General features: G+C 41.9%; 2 protein-coding genes across 7 annotated transcripts in view; both read right to left on the bottom strand.

Moving 5' to 3' along the window:
- The window catches only part of 5-ht7 (5-hydroxytryptamine receptor 7), a 561,506-nt gene that overhangs the window by 43,339 nt on the left and 494,597 nt on the right, over positions 1-23,570 (bottom strand). The gene's annotated exons all lie outside the window — the stretch shown is intronic.
- LOC139810880 (uncharacterized) lies at positions 15,477-22,836 on the bottom strand. 2 transcript variants are annotated; one of them, XM_071774768.1, is made up of 4 exons: positions 18,188-22,836; positions 17,717-18,119; positions 17,349-17,636; positions 15,477-16,902 (listed from the first exon to the last, which is right to left on the bottom strand). In XM_071774768.1, exons 1-4 carry the CDS (start codon positions 18,351-18,353, stop codon positions 16,884-16,886), a joined length of 876 nt encoding a protein of 291 aa, XP_071630869.1. In that variant the 5' UTR covers positions 18,354-22,836; the 3' UTR covers positions 15,477-16,883. The 2 variants fall into 2 exon arrangements, with proteins under 2 accessions (XP_071630869.1, XP_071630868.1); XM_071774767.1 differs by having other exon boundaries at positions 17,717-22,085.

The following is a 23,570-nucleotide window of genomic DNA, read 5'->3' on the forward strand; positions in this document are numbered from 1 at the left end:
CCTTACTATGTAGGATAATAACTGCGTGAGAATATCGTCCGCGTCGACATATCATTTGCGTGAAAATATTGTTCGCGCCGATTGACTCCTGGCGTTGGGACGTTATTCGCGTTATAAATGACGGTAAAATACGAATCACCCCGACTGATTAGTTACGTCCAGATATTATTCGCGTTATATTAAGAAGATTATTCGCCTTAGATTAAGAATATTATTCCCACTAGATTAAGATTATTATTCGCGGTAGGCTAAGATTATTCCTTGCGTTAGATTAAGATTATTAGCGACAAAATCTCTGCACGGCCTTGGGCCCTTGCGTTCACGCGCTCCGAACGTGACGCGCTATCATGTCGTGCCAGCTCACGCAATATTATTTCACGTTACTCCGATTATGTTTTGCCGATGTCGCCGGCTCTATTAATTTGAAGCCTTCGGGAAGTTAGTTTTCTTTCCCTATTATCTTGTGTAATACCGGCGCCTTCCGCGCGTTTATTAAATTAACGTAATTTTCCGCGTTTTTCTGGCGTCCGCGTTATCCTTTCTGTGTTATTCAAATTTGACGCCCACGTTATCAACCATCTACCTGCTTTATTAATGGAAGCCAATTTGGCCATTATTATTTTCTCTAAATTGATTACACAATAAATGTTACTCTTTATTTGTTAGCTGATTGAATTTATGATTTACGTGTCACCCCGTCGGATATCACGCTGCCTTTCATTAATCCCGCCCTGCTATTAGGCTGAGCTAGCAATTCCCTCCCCAAAGGGAGGGAGGGAGAGGGGAAAGAGAGAGAGGGAGGGAGGGGGAGGGAGGAGAGAGGGAGAGAGAGAGGAGAGGGAGACAGAGGAGAGAGGGAGAGAGGAGAGGGAGAGAGGGAGAGAGGGAGAGGGAGAGAGGGAGAGAGAGAGGAGAGAGGGAGAGGAGAGAGAGAGAGAGAGAGAGAGAGAGAGAGAGAGAGGAGAGAGAGAGAGAGGAGAGAGAGAGAGAGAGAGAGGAGAGAGAGAGAGAGAGAGAGAGAGAGAGAGAGAGAGAGAGAGAGAAATTTGTTTCAATCTCGTAATATCATATGTCTCATTGACAATAATATAATAAAAGTTTGCTGTTTTTAGGTCAGACAAATGTAGATAGATATATATTTAGTTTTAGCTTAAAGCTAAGAGAAGGACTCGGTTTACACACATAAACCTTTGTTTGGGGCTCGCCTTTGTAAATAGTTTCGTCATTATTGGTATTAGTGTTAATATTAGTTACCTTCGTTAGTATTAGTATTATCGGTACATTACCATATTTTCGCGAGAGTTCTGGACAGCAAAAGGGGTAAGACAAGGGTGTCCGGTGAGCCCGCTACTTTTTATTATACTGTTAGCGGACTTGGAGGAGGAGATGAAGAAGGTTAAATGGGGTGGGATTAGGCTGTGAAGGGGAAGGGTGTATGACCTAGAGTATGCGGATAATATGGTGTTGCTGGCGGAGGGGGAGGATGAAATGAGAAGCATGATAGAGAGGCTAGAAAGGTATCTAGATAAGAAAAGGTTAGAACTTAACGCGGAGAAAACTAAGATTATGAGATTCAGAAAGGGAGGAGGAAGGATGGGGAAAAGAGATTGGAGGTGGAAAGAAAGAAAAGTGGAAGAGGTGAAAGAGTTTCGATACCTAGGGTACACGCTACAAAGGAATGGAAGTCAAAAGGCGCACGTGAAAGAAAGGGTCAGGAAGGCGGCGGCGGTAATGGGTCAAGTGTGGGGGATAGGGAAAAGGAGGTTTGGAAAGAACTCGGGAAGAAGGCTTTGGCTATTTGACAAGCTGGTTTGGAGTACGAGGTTGAAATATGAGGATGGGAAAAGAGAGAGGGGATGGAGAGACTAGAAGAAATATATTTGAGATGGGTGTTGGGAGTAGACAGGAGGACGCTGGGGTATTTGGTGCGGAAGGAGCTGTAGAGGGAAAAATTAAGAGGTAGGGATGGTAGGAGGGTGTGGGGGTTCGGAAGGAGGCTGGAAAAAGGAGGAGGAAGCGAACTGGCAAGGATGTGTTGGGAGGAGGTGAAGGAAAAAACGGGGAAGAGAGGAGGGAGCTCGAGTTGGGAGGAAGGCAGGAGGAAGTTTCTTAGCGATAGGGGTATGTAGGTAGAGAAAGAAGGGGAGTTGGAGAGGAGTAAGAGACACGGCTAGAGGAGATGGTGAGGTGGGAAAGAGAGGTGCAAAGAGCAGAAAAATGGAGTGGATAAAAGAGTTTAGGTACAATAAATGATACAAGGAGGTAAAAGGGGAGGGGATATCAGAGTATCTAAAGAAAGGGTGGGGAAAGTAGATGGAGTAGGATAGCGAGGTTTAGGTTGGGGAACAAAATGAGAGAAAACAGGTATTGGGAGGAGGAAAGAAGAATATGCAGACTGTGCGAGAGAGAAGAGGAGACGTGGGAGCACATGTAGGAGCGTTGTAGGGATTGGGGAGTTGGCAGGAGGCGAGGAGATGGGTGTTTAGAGAGGGGGGAGAGGGGGAATGGTGGATGCGGGAGATTGAGGATAGAAATAGGAAGGGGTAAGTAGAAGAGCAAGAAAGGAAGGAGGAAGGAGGTATGAGTAAGGAGGGAAAGAGAGAGAGAGAGAAAGAGAGAGAGAGAGAAAGAGTGGTATGCCGAAGAGACGGGGGTAGAAGCGGTTTTATAATAAATAGAAATTTGGAGGCAAAAGAAAGCAGAAGTTCCTTTTGCGGAGAGGCGTGTGTGTGCGTGTGGCGGGTGTGGGTGTAGCGGATGTAGAGGCAGAAGCCCACATCTATACTACTAGATTAAGTAGGATTAAGTTAAGGTAAAAGGATATATAAGCTGGAGTAAAGGTTTGGGTACGTTCCTTATAAAAACGCTTTTCAAGCTCTAAAGGGAAGAAATAAAGTATATACATACATATATATACACATTTTTAAACCTATATCAGTTTTTGGTCATTTTTCCAATTCTACTCCCTTTAGGTAAGCATGTAATGAAAGGTGTGTTAAAAAAAGACCAAACTTCTTAAATAGCGCACCAACCTGCACAGAGAGTGCACTGAGTCTACGGAAAACATTTAGCGACAAGTTTTAACAACAAACTGCCTCGTTCCGCTACGAATATTAGTCGTCGAGCTACACCCGTTGAACTGAGCGCGTGCACAAGCTGTTCGTCGGATTAACGATAAAGTGGTAATAAAAGGGCTTGAAGAACAACGTGTATTGTTTCCGTTAAATGGGTTTTTTTTAAATGGCTGCCATTTTGTTTTTCGAAGTTTTTTTAAAAATTGGAAAACGATAAGGCCCCTCAAATTTAGTCTAGTTTAATAAATTTTTTGTGTTTTTTGTTTCAGATCAGCTGGCAAGACTGTGGAGCGCTCCGCGCGCATAAACTCACGTTGTTTGTAGCTTCATGGCGTGGAAGCGAGAGCCGCCATTTTGACATAAGAAAATAAAAATTTCTTATGTAACAGTACAAGAATAAAACTACTTAAAAGTTTTTTTCAAATTTATTTATTTTATATTAAAAAAAAATTCCTGAAATTCATGAATTTTTTGGGCCTCTGAACGGTGACCTCTTCTTAAGAGTATGAGTAATATGATTTTTACCTATAAAATGTTCATAGAAATAAAAAATTCGTCAAAAAATACAATAAATAACTAGCCACTTCAGGGCCGCCATATTGGACTCACCATTTTGAAAAATGATCATTTGCATCAATCATTGTTAGAAGACTCGATAATTATCATCTAAACTCATAATAAGCTTCGAATAATGTAATAAATAAGAGATATTAGCGAAAAACTCTAATTTTGGGGACATTTTTACGTTCTAGCCGCCATTTTGGAAGGAAAAATCATCAACATAAATATCAAAAAAATTCCTGTTGAACTTCAACAATTCTGTGGACCGATGGTTGAGCGATATTCCAGATTTCTGCGTAATTTCAGTCCAAAAAAATTATAAACATTAAAAATGAACAATTTTTTCTCATTTCTTTGTACAGAGGCCGCCATATTTAATTTTGTAGTTAAAAATTCTCTATTTTAAGCCCAAATTCTGTTAGAGCATACCCGAAAATATAAGGAACACTAACGTTGATCTATTTATTCCTTTGTTACAGGCATGAAAATGATGTTCAAATACATGTTGAAAAATCAACGATCTTCGTCGTTAATGGGTTAATGTAGAAATATGTAATATATATTGAAATTAATGTTTGATTTATCTAACTTTTTCTTGTTATTTTAATAGCAATGTAAAACCTAACCTAACCTTTGTTTATGCAGTTAAACTTTTAATACAGTTACAGTTGTTATTAATATAAGTATAAAATGCCTGGCTGCGCAGTACCCAACTGCTATAATTCACCAGAAAAAAATTCAAAATGTGTACTTTTCCACTAAAAGACCCAAAAAGGTGTGTAGTTTGAGTTGAAAATATGAAACGGAAAAATTGGACACCGACATTATTTACTACTTCTGATGGTAATATGCTTTTTCATGTATCAGTGGTTAAATAGAGATTAAAATAATCAACTTAAAATTATTTGGTTACCTAATTTGATTCTATCACATAAATTGAATTTAAAGGTAAGCTGTAATTTTAGAAAAAAATTGCATTTTAAACATTTTCAAAGTATACAAATGGATAAATATTTTTTTCTAATAAGTTTGTTTGAAATACTAGAATGAAACGAGGAGAGAACGGTATGTGTGCTGCCATCTATAGCTTTTCTAGTGATTAAGCGATTCAGTAAACACGCTCGAAAAGCCGGACTTAGTTTCCCTAGAGAATTTTGTAGCGCGTACGGCGCGAGCGGCGCGGCGCAACCGCCTGCGATTCACGTAATCGCCGCGTGAAGAAGGGAGCGTGCGTGCATGCACTAGCTTGCGCCCCGAGCAACCGGCGCCATTCTATTCTTGTCCGTCGATCAGTCACGACATGTTTCTGGCTTTCTGCCGTATAATTTGAGTACGCATTATACGTTGTATTACGGATCTTTCTGAACTTTCGAATTGAGGTATCTTCTGTACAAGAAGAAGTACGAGCGAGTACGAACGACTACAGTCTGCACACGGCAGGACGAGAGGCTCCTTTTCATTCTCGGACGTACGAGAGATTGACGCCATTACGCAGTTCGGCCTTAAACGACGGAACATTCTGGAAAAGACAAGGGAGAGCGGCTATCTTGATTGGATCTCCTTTTAGGAGTGCTTCCACATACGGTGGATAAAAGTATACAGGTAACTCTTAGATTTCTGAATCATCGATCCCCATAAACAATCTCAGTTACGATCATTGATTCCAGGAATCTTGAGAGATCTACCAGTCCGAAGTAAAGGACATTAGAAAGAGAAAGATTCATTCGAGAGGCTTCTGCGCTACAGCGAAGCGTTTCCTTGAGATGAACGATAATTGTTCACTTTCACTTGAGTACTCAAGGTTTTGTTAATGGTTGCAACTAACTCGGTATTATTTTTTTTATTACCTTTCTTTTGGCCAATTGCAAGATTGCGGTACGATTAATTCAGTTTATTGTAATAATTTCTTTCTTGTAATTCTTGATACATATCTGCGAAAAGATTCAATTATAGTTTAAATACGAATGATACATATTGCGTTAATTGTTCAAGACAAATTCGGATAAGAATTCGATGTTTATTTACTAAGAAAGTGTTCAGAGGTGCTATACACTGTTACATTGCTAAGTTCCTCCTCGGTATAATTTGATATCTACGTTTTAATACACGAAGCGATTTTAAATGTTCACGAATTATTCTTGATTAATGCGTTTGACATTCGGTAATATTCATTCTATTAACAAAAGAGAAATTATCCTTGTCCCAGATTCTTTTAAGAATATCAGGGTCTTGAATTTACAACTCAAGATTGGTGATATTTAGTTCAATTTAATATTTTGATAATACTCATTGTTCGAAGTTGAACAATTGTACGTTAGCCTCGTACGAATAATGTTATTAGCCTGCTAAGTTCCAGACCGTTAAAAGCGCCGTCCTTTAAATGTTTGTATTTTCATACGGTCGTACCTCGCTTATTATTCGAAGTTCACGCGCAAATTCGAGCGTCTCTAAGATCATGCGCCCGCTGCGTGCACATCCTTCGAGCGAGCGAGCAACAACGCGAGAAAATAAACATCCCCAAAACCGACGCGTTTACCTCGCGATCGCTCTCACGGTCAGTCGCTCGTACCGAGACCAAGCATAGAGTCGACTTGAATTCTACCTCAATCGCTCCGTTCCTCGCTCGCTCGCGGACCTCGCTATCCGAATCAAGCCTGTAATCGGGAAAGGAGAATCGAAAGTTTTGTTCTACACTGCATTTTGTAATTGTGAGTGAGAGTGCGCCCGACGCCGAACTGCATTTTGGCTGTGCAAAACCCCGGTCAACGCTCTTAACAACCACGAAGCGCCAATAGTTCTCAAGGACTGGAGAAACGAAGGGCTATTATCGCTCTCTCTCACTGCATTGTTATTTTGAGCATTAAAGATTGTGTTGTTACACTCGCATTATTATCTCTCGCTCCCGAATACTCCCCGGAATCCTCCGAAGCACACCCGCGCCGAGCTCAAGTCTGAGCGACCCGGCATCTCAGGCGATCTCATCGAGATCGCGCCTGAACAAATTTGGTCCTTCGAGCCGGATTCGGCGCGCGTGCGGAGGCAGGCCAGAGATTCAAGAAGCGACATTCTAGTGCGACATGACGGAGCAACTGGGCGGACAGCCACAGCTCCAGCGAATCATCGAGCGATTTCTGGAGAATTTCAAGAGGATCGGGAGAAACAATCTCTCTCCAGCAAAAATTCGTTCCCGAATCTCGTCACTCAAGGAGACTTGGAACCAATTCCTGAACGGACACGCTGCCCTCGCCAGGACGATTCCCGCGGACGTGCGAGCGACCCTCCCCTACTTCAAGGAGAACCAGTTCGAGACGACGAATGCCGCCTACGAAGCCGCCCTGGATTACATGGCCGAGTGCCTCGAAGAGCTGGAGCCGGTAGTGAGTCCCAATCACTCTTTCGCCGCGTCGACCATGCGTACGGACGGTTCGGCCTTTTCTCTCTCTCACCTTCCGCCCATTCGATTGCCCCCTTTCGACGGCAATTACGATGAATGGGAGCAATTCCGCGATAGATTCACCGCGCTTATCCGAAAGAACAAGGAGCTCGACGATTTCACGCGCATGCATTTCTTGTCCTCGTGTTTGAAGGGCCGTGCTGCCGAATGCATCGCAAACATCGCGGTTACTGCCGACAATTTTGAAATCGCGTGGCAAACGCTAACTATGCGGTACGAGAACAAGCGACGATCCCTCAACGCGCATCTCTCTTCTATTCTCAATTTATCCGTTCTCTCGCGCGAGTCCGCTTCCGAATTACGCGCCTTAAATGACAAAGTCAATGTCGCGATAGCTTCACTCGAAAATCTTAAACGCCGACCGGACGACCTTTGGAACGACATGTTGGTTCACATCGTCGCGCAAAAGCTCGACCCGGTCACCCGCAAAGCGTGGAACTTAAAGGAAGGAGACAAAGATGATCCGCCTTCCTACGATGATCTCCGCCGTTTTTTGGACTCGCGCACTCGCGCTCTAGAAAACTTCTCCCCCTCGCCGTCGGCTAAGGCTGCTCCGAAAGCCGCCACCGCCTCGCGCATCCACAGCGCAACCGCCTCCGCGAACTCACAAGCAAAGTGTCCTTTATGTCCTGCGCAACATTTCATTAACATTTGTCCCATATTCAGCGGGAAGAATCCGAGTCAACGTCGCGCCATCGTCAAGCAGCACAAACGCTGTTTCAACTGCCTCAGCGCGAAGCACTCTGTCCAAGCTTGTCCGAGCAAATACTCTTGTCGCGTGTGCCAACAGAAACATCATTCAATGCTGCACGTCAACCCGGATTCTTCCTCGAAATTAGCTGAAGCGGACGCGCCCGACAGCTCGTCAACTGCGACGCCGGACCCGAAATGCGATGTCAATTCTTTGTCCGCTTCTCATACCGCGCGTCACAAACCGTCGGTTTTGTTAGCGACAGCGTGGGTGACGGTGAGCGCAGAATCCGGTCGTTCCGCCGTTGTCCGAGCCCTGCTCGATCAAGGCTCCGAGATGACCTTCATCTCGGAGAGCCTTGCGCAAACGCTACGCGCGAGGCGCGTTCGTCAACCGATCTCCGTCTCCGCCGTCGGCGGCGTCCACGCCGGGACCTTTACGCACATTACGCGTGTTTCCGTTTCCCCGCGCCAATCTCTCGTTCCGTCTTTATCAACCAACGCGCTCATATTGAAATCCTTGACCTCTTACACTCCCAAACAAAGCATGGATCTCTCTTCCCTATCTCACTTGTCCGATCTACAGTGGGCAGACGAGAATCCCACCAGTCTCTGCCCCATCAACATTATAATCGGCGCAGATCTTTACAGCGACATAATTCTAGACGGTGTTCGAAAGGGAAACCCCGGGCTGCCCCTCGCTCAGAACTCCGTCTTAGGCTGGATCATTTCGGGACCGATCGATGCGTCCTCGCGGGACGACCGCTCTAACCCCTCGTCGGTCACTCGCGCCCTCCCGAGTATTTCCGCTCATCATTTGTTCAATTCCCCGACATTGGAGGCGGAACTCCGCCGGTTCTGGGAGGTCGAAGAGCTTCCGCAAAGCCCGATTCCCGCGCCCGAAGACGTTCTCTGCGAAGAGCATTTTTGCGCCACTCATTAGCGCGACCCCGACGGGCGATACGTTGTTCGTCTCCCCTTTAAAAAGGGCCCTCCGATCTCCATCGGCGAATCCAGGCCCCGCGCCGAACAAATGCTAAAGGCCCTGACGCGCCGGTTCCGGGATAAACCCGCGTTCGAAAAGGAATATCGCGAATTCTTGGAAGAGTACGAACGATTAGGACACATGCGACTCGCGACCGCCCCTTCGGATCAAACCAAGCAACACGTGTATATTCCGCATATTCCGCATCACGGCGTCATCCGCGAAGGCAGCTCTACCACCCATCTCCGGGTGGTGTTCAACGCTTCGTCAGTCACCTCCAACGGAACTTCCTTGAACGACCACTTACATGTCGGGCCGAAACTGCAACGCGAGATCACGGCTATCATTATGCGCTGGCGCCAGTACCGCTACGTCTATTCGGCTGATATCGCGAAAATGTATCGCCAAATTCGTGTCGATTCTCGCGACGTGAATTATCAGCGCATCGTTTGGATTCGGTCACACCTCGAGCCGTTAGTTGCCTTCATATTGCTCACATTAACGTACGGCATGATATGTGCGGCCTATCTAGCCCTACGCGTTTTGGAGCAACTTTGCCGCGACGAAGGTAAAAACTTTCCTCTCGCGACCCTCATTCTTCGCGACAACACTTATGTCGACGACGTGTTATTCGGTGCTGACGATACCCTTCGCATACGGCAAGCGCGTGATCAGCTCGTGTCATTGTTGCGACGCGGCGGCTTCGAATTAAGGAAATGGGCTAGCAACAGCCCCTCCCTGCTATCGGATCTCGACGCCGCCGATCACGGCCTCGCCTGTCACAAACAACTCGCGCAAGACGAACAGGTCAAAATCCTCGGCATAGGGTGGAATCCGGCCTCCGACATGTTCGAATTTCGGGTATCACTGTTGGATGTCGCCCCGAATAGCAAACGATCCATTTTATCCGCAATAGCCAAGCTTTACGACCCCCTCGGCTGGGTCACTCCAGTAACAATAACGGCAAAAATATTCATGCAACAGCTCTGGCGCGCGCGAATCGCATGGGACGACGCTATCCCGGAAACCCTCCTCCCGAAATGGCGGGAAATGTACTCTCGATTATCTCACCTCAGTTCACTCCAAATTCCTCGCTGGACCGGGCTTCGCGCGGACAACCTTCGCGCTGAAATTCACGGGTTTGCGGACGCATCGAACGTCGCGTACGCCGCGGTCGTTTATCTCAAGGTTGTCTCCGCGTCCGGTGAGACAACGGTCACTCTGCTCGCTGGAAAGTCAAAAGTCGCGCCTCTCAAGCCACTGAGCGTTCCCCGGCTCGAGCTTTCCGCCGCATTGCTCCTCGCGCGGCTCATACACTTCATTCGCGAGTCCCTCGATCTCGCTCGCCTACCGTATCATTGTTGGACAGACGCGAAGATCGTACTTGCCTGGCTTAAACAGCATCCTTCGCGCTGGAAAATGTTCATAGCGAACCGAGTCGCGGAAATTCAATCCCTGCTGCCGCACGCGGAATGGCGCCACGTGCCCACGGAGGACAATCCGGCCGATTGCGGCTCGCGCGGAATATTCGGTGATGAGATACTGGGTCACGACCTATGGTGGCGCGGGCCTCCATGGCTGACCTCCGACGCTGACGGATGGCCGTGCGGTGAAACGACTTTGCCCCCGGACGCTCCCCTCGAGGAAAAGGTTACGGCCCTGCAGAGCGTCGATCCGCTGCCGGACTTTGATCTCGCCTCTCGCTATTCCTCGTGGCCGAAGCTGATTCGCGTCACCGCTTACATCTTAAAATTCATTCACCTGTGTCGAGCTCCATGCTCTCGCGCCACGCCGCTCGTCCCTCCGCCGCCTAATAACCCCGCGCCGCGAAGCACCGCTCTGTCTACCTCCGATTGCAACGCCGCAAAAACCTTTTGGTTCAAACGCATACAAAACGAGTTGTTCGCTCCGGAAATTCACGCCCTATCGAAAAAACAAGCTGTCGCCTCCAGCAGCTCGCTTTTAGCGCTTCAACCATTTTTGGACAAAGACCGGATTCTACGCGTCAGGGGGCGCCTGACTAAATCTCCTTTTCCGTTCTCGTTTCGTCACCCGATACTCCTCGCTTCCCACCCCTTAGTCACGCTCATTGTGCGTCAAGCTCATTCGCGGGCCCTGCACGCCGGGCCTCAGTTAACTTTAAATATCTTGCGCCGAGATTTTTGGCTAATCCACGGCCGAAGCGTCGTCAGGTCCGTAATACACAAATGCATCGCCTGCGCTCGCGAACGCGCCGCGATCCCCACTCAAATCATGGGAGACCTTCCCGAACCTCGCGTGTCACCCACTCTTCGATGCTTTCTGCATTGCGGACTTGATTACGCGGGCCCGTTGCACGTTCGCGCCTCCGCCGGTCGGGGCATCGCCTCGCGCAAGGCTTACATCGCGCTTTTCGTGTGCTTATCCACCAAAGCGATACATCTGGAATTAGTCTCCGATTATTCCACCCCAGCGTTTCTAAACGCGTATTCACGGTTCTGCGCTCGCCGCGGGCTCCCTCAAGCTATGTACTCCGACAATGGCACGACTTTCGTCGGAGCCGACCGTGAAATGACTTCCGCGTACCGCTCAGCGCTACGCGATCCTAATTTTTTGAACGCAACCGCCTCGGACAACGTCGCTTGGCACTTCATACCCCCGGCCGCTCCGCACTTCGGCGGATTATGGGAAGCCGGCGTGCGAAGCGTCAAGCTTCATCTGCGCCGCGTTCTAGGCAAGCACATGTTAACTTTCGAGGAACTGTCCACTCTGCTGTGCCGAATAGAGGCTTGCTTGAATTCGCGGCCGCTTACGCCACTTTCGGACTCGATGGACGATTACGAATGCTTAACGCCCGGTCACTTCCTAATTGATTCCGCCTTAACTGTCAATCCCGAACCCTCGCTCCTGCATCTCTCGGAAAATCGCCTCTCGTGATGGCAATTAGTGCGTCACGTCACCGAGCGGTTTTGGAAACTGTGGCACACTGATTATCTAAATACGTTGCAACAGCGATCCAAGTGGCGAAAAATACGGCCGTCAATTCAAGTCGGTCAACTCGTCTTGTTGCGTAATCCGACCCTTCCCCCCTGCAAATGGGAGCTCGGCCGCGTGACTCGCTGTCACCCCGGCTCTGACGGACTTACTCGCGTAGTCACTATAAAAACTGCCGCCTCCGAATATCGCCGGCCTATCGCGCAGATTTGTGTGCTACCTGTCGACGAACCCCCGATTAGCAATTAAGTTTACTTTGTTTTTCACGCCGTCACGGCGGGCGGAATTCTGTATTTTTCTTGTTAGATGTAAGATTTAAGTTAAGTTGTAAGGACACATCGTGTATACCCGCTCGCGCTCCCCCTTTTTTTCTTTTTCTTCTTCTTTTCGAAACCGCAGTTTCAAGGCGGGCGGTATGTTCGAAGTTGAACAATTGTACGTTAGCCTCGTACGAATAATGTTATTAGCCTGCTAAGTTCCAGACCGTTAAAAGCGCCGTCCTTTAAATGTTTGTATTTTCATACGGTCGTACCTCGCTTATTATTCGAAGTTCACGCGCAAATTCGAGCGTCTCTAAGATCATGCGCCCGCTGCGTGCACATCCTTCGAGCGAGCGAGCAACAACGCGAGAAAATAAACATCCCCAAAACCGACGCGTTTACCTCGCGATCGCTCTCACGGTCAGTCGCTCGTACCGAGACCAAGCATAGAGTCGACTTGAATTCTACCTCAATCGCTCCGTTCCTCGCTCGCTCGCGGACCTCGCTATCCGAATCAAGCCTGTAATCGGGAAAGGAGAATCGAAAGTTTTGTTCTACACTGCATTTTGTAATTGTGAGTGAGAGTGCGCCCGACGCCGAACTGCATTTCGGCTGTGCAAAACCCCGGTCAACGCTCTTAACAACCACGAAGCGCCAATAGTTCTCAAGGACTGGAGAAACGAAGGGCTATCATCGCTCTCTCTCACTGCATTGTTATTTTGAGCATTAAAGATTGTGTTGTTACACTCGCATTATTATCTCTCGCTCCCGAATACTCCCCGGAATCCTCCGAAGCACACCCGCGCCGAGCTCAAGTCTGAGCGACCCGGCATCTCAGGCGATCTCATCGAGATCGCGCCTGAACACTCATTATTTTAATTTAAGATAAAAGTTGTATCTACAATTTTTTATGAGTCAAGGTTATCTTTCGATGATACCTTACATTATTAAATGTTTTAGTTTAACAATCATTCTTTAAGAAAAAATATTCGGTTTCTTTACATAATTTATTGTTCAACGCATTATTCTACATATGATATGTTCTGCTAATATGTGCATGATATTTTTGAATATATCGATTTGCTATTATCTTGTTTAATGTCTAATGGTCCTTTTAGTGATCAAATGTACTACGTTTAAATATGTGTTCAAGACTCTCATACAAATACTAATACATACTTGCAAATTACTTTATAAGATATATATTCTTCCTTTTACTTTTACGTTTCAAGTTTCAACCAGGAGACCAATACTTTCAGTTGATGTTTACAATGCTTTCATTGAACGGACTATTACAATGTGAATTGTATTATCATTTCTTGAATTTATAGGACTATTGACTTGTGCCACACTGGCTTCTCAAATAATGTTTTGAAATTACTCTGTTATATTTTCCGAATATATCTTATTATATTTTGTCAAAAATTCAAACTCAGTGTTTCCTTCACCACCATAGCCTACGATCTATTCGGGTCGTGTACAAAGTTACTTTTCAATTTCTTTTACTTAAACGTAAATTGATATTAAAAATTAAAAATTACTCTTAATATGTTATTTTGCAGGATTAGTGCAACAGTTATTGCCTCAAATTACGATCCAAAGTGAAACAAAAACACCCGATGAAGTATTGTTTTTATTTGAACAAAACATAACTGAAAATAATGAGATTGATATTGATAGCAGTGAAGAGATAGTATCTGAAGATGAAAAAGTGTTTGTAATGCAGCAAAATAAACTAATAAACAAAGTTTTAGTAATTTAAATGGCAAAGAAAAGATAAAAAGATATGTTGAATGTTATACAAAGGCTGAAGAACTTCGTAAAACAACGAAAAAGAAACTTTTTTAAGCAAAGCGTAAAATTAAACGTCTGGTAAAGGAAGTACAAAAAATGAAGAGATTACCAAGTGCAATAAAAAAGCTTTTTACGATGATCAAATAAAACTTTGATAAAACTTAAGATTAAGGGCGACCTCACCGATTTCAATGACCTTGATATATGTTGTCAAGGTCATGACCCCGAGTGACCTTCAGAAGGTTTTAGCCATCGCTCGTTATTCGTTGAAAAGTTATTAACAAAAAAAGTTTGAAAAATATAGTGTTGAGATTATTCGAATATATAAATACATGTACAACGAATATATGTACAACGATTATCGATTTCGATTATCGATCTCGACGTGACCGATCGCGCACATACTTTCCTCTCGTAACTACACACACTCTCTGTTCCTTTTTTCGACAACGCTCTCAGGCTCCTGTACGTAGCAACAGACCTTCTTAATAAAGACTATTGAGCATAAGATAAAAGGTATGTGCACTCATTTAGCGGCCCAAAAGTCCTGCCCTGATAGCTCGCAATATATAGCAGTTATTTTGAGTATTGGAAAGCATAAACGACTAATATGTATGTGGAAATAATCATGTATGAACAAAGGAAAGTCATTTAAAGCAGCGAATTGTTGCTTTTGGTTAAAGCAGTAAAAATTTTTATTTAGTACTTAACGAAATAACACATTAAATTATATCAGCACAATCAAATATATGTGTATACAATAACGTTTATACAATACAATCATACAATTATGGTTAAAGCAGAGAATACTTTGTATTCATGCTTTCTAACATATAAAATTGTATATAATATATTATATATATATATATATATATATATATATATATATATATATTCCACGGGCCCAGGCTCATACTCAGCTCTCGACCCCACATTTTTCGAAAGAGAAAGACTCTGAAACTTATTGTTAGACGATTAGAGGTGATTAACGATAATATACAAAATTTAGAAGAAAATAATATTGAAAAAGTAGAAGAAGTAAACTGCTCAGCCGAAATTAGAGATAAAAGTAGAGATTTAGAAGCATTTAAAAACGCGATAGAAATTGAATTAAATAATCAGAAACTACATATTAGAAGAGAGTATAAGCTTACGCAGAAGTCTAACTTTGATCTTTGGATGGTGTTCGAGATTCCGTTAACGTTGCGCCGTTCGATCAGATGGCAGCATCGATCGGGTATCGACGCCAGATCACCGCGGCAGCTTGCGCACGCACGGGCGCGCTCATCGCCAACGTCTTCCTCGCGATCATGGTATAAATACAAGGGTATGCTCTTGCGCACGCGACCAATCAGAATTGTCGAAGTGTGACGTCACAGATAAGCGCTAAATTTAAAACTGCTGTTTCTAAACAGCTTATGTTAGCGGCATTCTCGTCAGATATATTATTTTAATTTCAAGTTTGCAGGGAAAAAATCTGTTGTAAAGTAATAGTTTATGAATTTAAATACTCTGTAATAAAATATAATATAAATAAACATTATAAACTTAATAAATATAGAAAAATTTACAAAACAAATATATAAAAATGTTAATATTTTTTTTACTTTGTTTGACAGCTTTCCTCCTCATATCACTTTATAGGGATTAAATGACAACAATAATAATAACAACATATATAAAGATGCTATGAAAAAGATTTATTATTCGTAAATTTGGTTAACTTCTTTTTCTTATTCTTAAATCTATTTTGTACAGCAATGGTTCGATTAATTTCGCGTACCCTAATGTAGGTTCTTGTCCTAACAAGACATAGCAAGACCTCTCTTGGCAGTTCGATAGGTTTTAATGCAATTTCTATTTTATCCGTAAGTTTCTTGAAGATGAATTTGTCTTTACTAAGCTTTGAACCGTGATACTTGGAGAATTCTGTGTTCATAATATGTGCAGCTTTTAAAAGATCAGACGATGGGTACATGCATTTCCCTCGGGAAATAAATTGTAACCAATCTAGATCATTGACAATTGGTAGCTCGCATGTTTTAATACCTAGTGTGTCGTGTTTACTTTTGAATCTATATGCTACATAGCCAGCTATATATAATAAACCTTGATCCTCAATATTGTCGACAATTTCCATTTCATCTAATGATTTTAGTATTTGTTCTTCTTCTAAAGTAGGAATATATGTTGCTGAATTAAAGCATGGAACGCGATTTTCTTTATTATTATTAATTTCATTTTCTGTTAAGAATTCTTCTTCGATATAAAGATCGGTTGTTTCGTTTTCGTTTGTATACGGCGCTAACATATTACTTAAAATATACTCTTCACAATTATCATCGTTAAGCGGAGATATTAAACAGGATACATTTTGTTCGCTTTCTGTGACATTTGTATTTTTGCAGAAAATAGTCGTAGAAAATTTTCCTAATATATAGCGTTTTACTCTATACTTAAAATCTAAGGCTGTTGGTTGATCATTCGCACCACCACCATTCGATCTTATAAAAGAAAAGATATTTTCTAATACATCTTGGTTTAACCGATTTGTTATGACATATTTAATATTAGCCGTGGAATACTTCTCAATTAAATACGGTAATAATTGTTCCAAAGAATTACTGCTCACGATGAACCCTTTCTGAAATAACATTAAACTTTTGTGATTTCCTACTCTTAGTTCGTACATGAAAGACGTCATTTCGTGAAGTATTGCATTTTGTTCCTCTAAGTTCTTGCCATATGCATTTTTTCCTGAATGGTTGCCGTACATCGATTTTGAGTTGAATATATCAAACCAGTCATTCAACAATTTGATCATACGTGCTGTTTCCACCCACTCTACATTTTCGAGAAAACCTTTTTGTCCACACCATCGTAATGAAGCAGCGGTAGTAGCAGACAGTAGCTGCACAGCTGGGAGTACTTTTTGTCGCTCAGTACCTTGCAGGTCTAAATGGTACTGAGATATTTTGTACGCCACTTTCAAATCCTTAATATTAATAGCTAACAACCGTTCTAAACTTTTTTTACTTAAAATTACTCCGTTAACGTTGAAGTCCTTATCGAGGAAATGATTACGCGCCAGCTTAACGAGATGGGGCATATCTGCAAATACGAAAACTTTGAGTTCAATACAAACAGGATGCTGAAAGTAACATTTTTTAGGTGCAATTCCTATTCCCATTTCTGACCACAATCCCATATTACCCGAACCCATATCACTCGTCACAGCAATAACCGTATAGCCTATATTATACATTTCCGAAATAACGTGCAAAAGCGTGCTCTTAGACATAGGTTCATCAAAGTTGTAATACACTGGCTGCTTCCAATTGGAAAACAAGCTTCGTACCATGATACATTGACACGTCTTGTGAGGTCCAACGACTTGCTCACATTTGCGATCTATAGCAATTTTATTAGATAAATAGACCTCATCGAATGTTACTACTACCAGTTTTTCAGAGTCTTTTAAGCATTTCCCTTTCTGTTTCATGCACTCGAGCACACACGATATAACACCTGTTTCTGCTTTGATAGAACTTGCCCACCTTCTGAGCGTTGATGGACCAGGGAGCGGTATCTGCAAAACATTCCTTAAATAGCGATATGCCTTCGGACTGATAGATCGTAACGATATAGCACTTGCTATATCTTCTGGAGACCATGATATACGTTTCTTAGACGGGTTTAGTAACATCCGTATTTGCCCCGGAGTAAATATTTTTCCAAGTATCTGGTATATTTTTGTTTCCGCATTTTCGTCGCCTTTCTTCTCTTTCTCTTTGTACATAAGCAACTTCTTTTGTGTTGCTGCTAATTGCTCTTCAACACTATTACTGAAAGTAAACAATAAAAACCAACATTATTCTTTCATATAATGACCTGAAAAATTTCTAAATATTAGTTTGTAACTCACAGTTTCTTCAAGAGAGCAGTTACATCCTTTGATGTAGATGGTAACGCTGTTATAGTATTGTGGATCGACTGGATTTCTTTTGACACAGGTATATCATCGCCAAATGTGGCAAATAGCACTGTATCGTTGCATGTTGATTCCGAAGTTGATGTGTCATTGCATGTTAATTTCGAAGTTGATGTGTCATTGCATATTAATTCTGACATATCCGACGTATCAATTAATGGCAATGATCTTTTATTATAACGAACAGCTTCCATTTGCGGCGCGTCACACATTAAACGCAACGTAGGAATTGCATCTGGTCTCAATTTTGTCAGTCTTTTTTGAGCATAGAAAAGGGACTTTTCTTTCGACGGCTGTACAAAGCATGATGCATCGAAGTGTTGGGAACATATCATACCTAAACACAAAATTATATGCAGTTCACTTCATTATATTTGTACATTTACAAGAAATATAAAATCTTACTTTTTTTAATGTTAACGTTGAGGTTAACGTTTTGTTTTCCGCATGCTGCAAGCCACTTAGCTGCGATCGTAAAATCTTTCGGAAACGAAAAATATTTTATGCTGTTTCCGTCAAGCAATTTTGTTTTTCGATAATAATTGCCACAACCTTTCACGGAACAGGACATTGCATACTTAATGTCCACAATCACGTTTCTCCGGATCTAAACGACAAGCACCAGGGCCATATTTAATTGTGGTCCAATGGGTCCAATCAGATTCTAGCCGAGTGTGACGTCACACTTTGACTGCGCAGTGGGTGTCCACGGGATGAGCATACCCTTGTATTTATACCATGCTCGCGATATTCAGAGTCGTAAAAATGGCCGCGCAGTGATCAGACGCACGACGTGTGCTCTGTGCATTTTGATTGTGACTACACATTGAAGTACCCACCGCAGTGATTACAGCTGCCGAGATACTGCATTAACGTGTAAAGAGACCGCTCGACCAGCTTAGGTGTATCAACACGACGACTCAGGCTCACACGTGCGCGAGTGCCGACCGCCACGTGTCTCACCGGCTCACGGGCGACTCACCACACGAGGAGGGCAATTAATATAATTGTCTCTCGCCTTCAACGATCATACAAAGACTTCTCATTCATACACCGCTCATCGATTCTCAGGTCAGACTGTATCAATTTTGACGCATTAAAGACGGCTCAGACTGTGGTCTGAGTTACACATAAATAAAGTGAATAATTCGTTAACACCTTCCACGCGCGTCCTTCTCATCCCGCTTCCATCGCCGGGAAAAAACAGCGATTTCGCGAACAGATGGATTATTTAAAATCAGAGTTAATGAACAATTTGCTAGATGTAATAGATGCATGTATAAAAGGTCCAGAAAATCTTTCGGAATTAAAAATCGTTAAAAGAAAAAGTTTTGTTAGAGATATCATAATTAATCATATAGATGAAAATTATCATAAGAGAATTTTGCATGAAAAAGATCCATCAAAGATTTTAAAGAAATTAAGAGGATATAAGAAGAATGAAATAAATGTAACTCATACATCTGTAAGAGCTCGTCTCTATCAGATTAAAATGAAGAAAGATGAAAAAGTAAATAATTTTTGCGAACGCTTTGACTTCATAGTTAGAGAATATGAATCATGTGAGGATGCAGTGCCTCTCAAAGAGCAAAAAATCAAATCGTCGTTTTATCAGGCGGTAGCTTTAATGTACCAGAACTGAGGAATGCCGATTTGATCAGAAGACAAACAACTCAAAAAGAAATGTAAGAAACGCCATTGCGGGTTTCCATTCGGCGTAGGTCGCCCGGTTTTGCGTTGCGCGGCCTCCTATCTGGCCCTGATATTACTGCGCGCTCTCGCTGAGCGATATGATTGGTCCGTACAATCACGCGACGCGGGGCCCGAGCGCTCCCGGTCCGGGGAGAGCTCAGTTAACGCGGGAATCGAGCAACAGTCTCCTGCAAGACACGACCGAGTCAAGTCGATATATCTTCGCGCGTGCAAAAGTCACTGTTGTACAGTTGTTCACCAATAAATATCTGTAATATCACATTTCCGAGGCTGATTTCACGAGGTATCCCTTTTTCCTGCCCTTTTCCTGACATTCCGGCTCTCGAGTCTCTTTCCCGGCAATTACCGTCCTACCTTTCGCTTAAGCAAGGTCCTATCCCGGTAAATTACCGTCCTACCCCTCGCTCCCGCGAGGTCCCTGACATTTCTTACAGAAATGAATATTGATAAAATAAAATCATTTATTACGCAGTTAGAAGCAAAAACAAAGAATATAGAGAAAGATCAATTAGAGAAACCAGAGGCTAGAGCACAGAGAGCGAAATTAGAAGCAGACGGAAAACTTTTAAAGTGCTACCGGTGCAATAAGTTAGGACTGCCCGCTCATTGAAACAGGAGCTTGGTTCTGTTACTATTGCTAAGAAGTTAGAGGTCACAAAGAAGAAGACTGTCCAAACGCCGGAGCACAGGCTAGAAGATTTAGAGGAAAAAGGTATAAAAATAAAATTTTTAATAAAAATAAAAATAAGCCGAATAAAGCCGAACAGACAAGCACTAAAAGAGTAAATAATAGAGGAAAGATAGTTAAACCAGACAGCAAGGCTAAAGCAAAGAAAGCAACAATAACCGCTACAGCTAAAGAAGATAAATCAGAGTCAGGTACGATTAGATTAATAAAGAGTAGAGATAATTCAAAAGAATTAATTAATTTTACAGTAGATTCGGGAGCAACCGATCATATTGTTAATAAAAGCGTGATTTTGTCAAACTTTGAAAGGTGTGAAAATCAGATTATCATATGTGCAAATAAAAATGAATTTGCAAATATTGTAATAGACGGTAAAGGAGATCTTTTGTTGCGAACGAGAGAAAAAAAAAGAGAAAGAGATTAAATTAACAGAAGTAATAGCAACAGGAGATGTATCAGAAAATCTATTGTTTTTGAGAAAATTAGCAGAGGCTGGTTTTAGCATTTACTTAGATGATAAGTTGCTTAAAGTATATGATAAACAAAGAAATAAAGTAATTTTTAGAGGAAATTATAATAAATCTAATTAGACAATACAATTTGAGGTTAAAAATAACAGTGTAGAGAATAATAGTAGAGTAGAATGTGCAGTATATAGATGTAGAGCAAAGATAGTGTCACATTGTGAGTCCCCTGAACAATCGCAGACAAACATTCAAAACAATGAGTTATCAATTTCGGAGGGAGAATTAAAAGAGTATGAAAATGTTGGAGCTGCGATTGGGAAGGAGAATGAGGAGGAACTCACAAGTGTGAATAAAAATGTACAGCATAAAACAAGTACAGAACTCAATCAAACGGTTAAATTAGAAGATCTACAATCGTTAGAGGACATAGAAGAAATGTGCGAAAGTTCAATAATAGAGAAGTCAGAGAAAACAAGAAGAATAAATGAGGCGATGTTATGGCATGTTAGATTGGGTCATGTATCACTAAGCCATCTAAAAAGATTACAGAAATTAGATAAGAGATTAGAGAAAGTAGAGTTAAATGATTCTATATTAGAATGTGAGGTATGTATAATGGCAAAAATGGAAAAACTGCCATTTAGAGAAACAAGAACTAAAGCACAAAGACCACTTCAAGTCATACACACGGATATTATGGGCCCGATAAAACCCACTTCATATCCAGGACAAAAGAGATTTATTATTGTGTTTATAGATAATCATTCTAGATTGGCGAAAGCATACTCATTAAAGACGAAAGACGAATCTGGAGAGGCTTTAGAGAAATACCTCATACATGCCAAAAATTTACTAGGAAAAGAAAAAAAACTGTGCTACGTAAAATCAGATCAAGGCAAGGAGTTCACGGGAGGTGCGTTTAGAGAAGTACTGGAAAGAGAAAAGATAGAAAACATATTTGCGCCACCGTATACTCCAGAGCATAACGGAGTAGCTAAAAGGTTCAATCAAACACTACAAGAGAAAATAAGAATATTTATGTTCGACTCAGGATTACCAAAAAGTATATGGGAGTTAGCAGTTGACGCTGCTGTGCATGCGTACAACAGATCTTGACACAAAACTATAGAGTAAATTCCATTGAAGAAGTTTTCACCAGAGACAACCTGTCACTTAGAACAGCTTAAGAGATTCGGATGCATTGGGTATGCAAAAATACCGAAGCCCACATAAAAATTTGATAAAAGAGCAATTAGAGGAATATTAGTTGGATACACTAATACTGGGTATATACTATGGCATCCAAGTACGAGAAAGTTTATAGAGTCTCGACATGTCCGATTCAATGAAAAGACAACATATAAAGATGTATATAAAAACGGTCAAACCGAAAATGAAAAAGAAATGATTGGATGAAAGAATTTGTAGAAGATGAAGAAAAAGAAGAGTTAAAACAAGAAATACTAGAAAAAAGGAAAAGAGGTAGACCAAGAAAACAAGCAATACAGTTAGATGAACAAAAACGAAAGAGTGTGCAAAGAGGGAGTAACGCTCCAATGACTAGAAGTAAAACTAAGAGGAAATGTAAATTATCAGAGAATATTAGAGACAAACAAGTGCAAAAACCGATAGAGGATATTAGCTTCGCTAATTATAGTTTTGTAGAAACAAATAAGTGTCAAAGAATAGAGTATGAAGATGAATTACATTAATGTCTTGTGGCATCGTTGAATAGAGAGCCTGTCACTTATGAAGAAGCTATGTCAAGTAACGAAAGAGAGAATTGGAAAATTGCAGTCAAAGAGGAACTTGAATCTATGTATGCTAATCAAGTGTGGGAACTTGTCGATAGACCATTAGAGAAATTAGATGGAAAACGACCCAACATAATAGATTCAAAATGGGTATTTAAAAGAAAATTAGAGACAAATGGATCAACCAGATTCAAAGCAAAACTTGTGATCAGAGGTTGTAAAGATAGAAACGTGTATGATCTAAAAGAGACATATGCACCTGTTTCAAGACTGTCACTGGTTAGATCTATATTGGCAATAATAAATAAGTATAACTTATACGCTTGCCAGCTAGATGTTAAAACTGCGTTTTTAAATGGAGTTCTAGAAGAAGAAATATATATGGAAATTCCAGAGGGAGTGGAAGTGGATGAAAACACCAAGAAGACCAAGGTGTGTAAATTAAATAAAGCTTTGTATGGATTGAAAATAAGTCCAAAAAGATCTCTTATTGTTACCAATAAGAGATTTTCAGAAGAGGCTAAGAAACTTGGATTAGAGAATGACCTACATGAGCCATGCCTGTTCACATGGAGGAAAGAAGGAAAAATGGTAGTAGTACTGCTTTATGTGGATAACATGCTGGTCGCAAATAATGACTTAGAGAAATTAGAGAAAATCAAAGGCAAATTAGATGAAACATTTGAAACTAAGGATCTTGGAGAACCAAAGAGCTTTTTAGGAATTACAATAGAGAAAAATAAAAAAGACAAATATATGAGTATCCATCAAGCACGATATACAGAAAGTATGCTGAAAAAGTTTTATATGGAGGAATGTAAACCTATGTAAACCTACAAAGTACTCCTATGGTCACTAGAAAGGTAAGCAATAAAAATAAAAAGAGCAGATTAGAAGAATTGAACAATGAAGATGTGATCCAAAAAGAAGAAATCAAAAGAGTGCCTTATAGAGAAACTATTGGAAGTTTGATGTATCTAGCAAACGCTACTAGACCTGATATAGCCTTTGCAGTAAACTACTTGGCAAGAAAACAATTAGAGCCTACAGAAGAAGATTGGCAAGATGTGAAAAGAGTATTTAGATATCTGAAAGGAACGGTAAATAGAGGACTGATTTTAGAGGGAGAACAAACGAACTAGAAGCATTGACATATGCAAGTTTCA

Source organism: Temnothorax longispinosus, chromosome 4 (genome assembly GCF_030848805.1).
Source record: "Temnothorax longispinosus isolate EJ_2023e chromosome 4, Tlon_JGU_v1, whole genome shotgun sequence".
Lineage (NCBI taxonomy): Eukaryota > Metazoa > Arthropoda > Insecta > Hymenoptera > Formicidae > Temnothorax > Temnothorax longispinosus.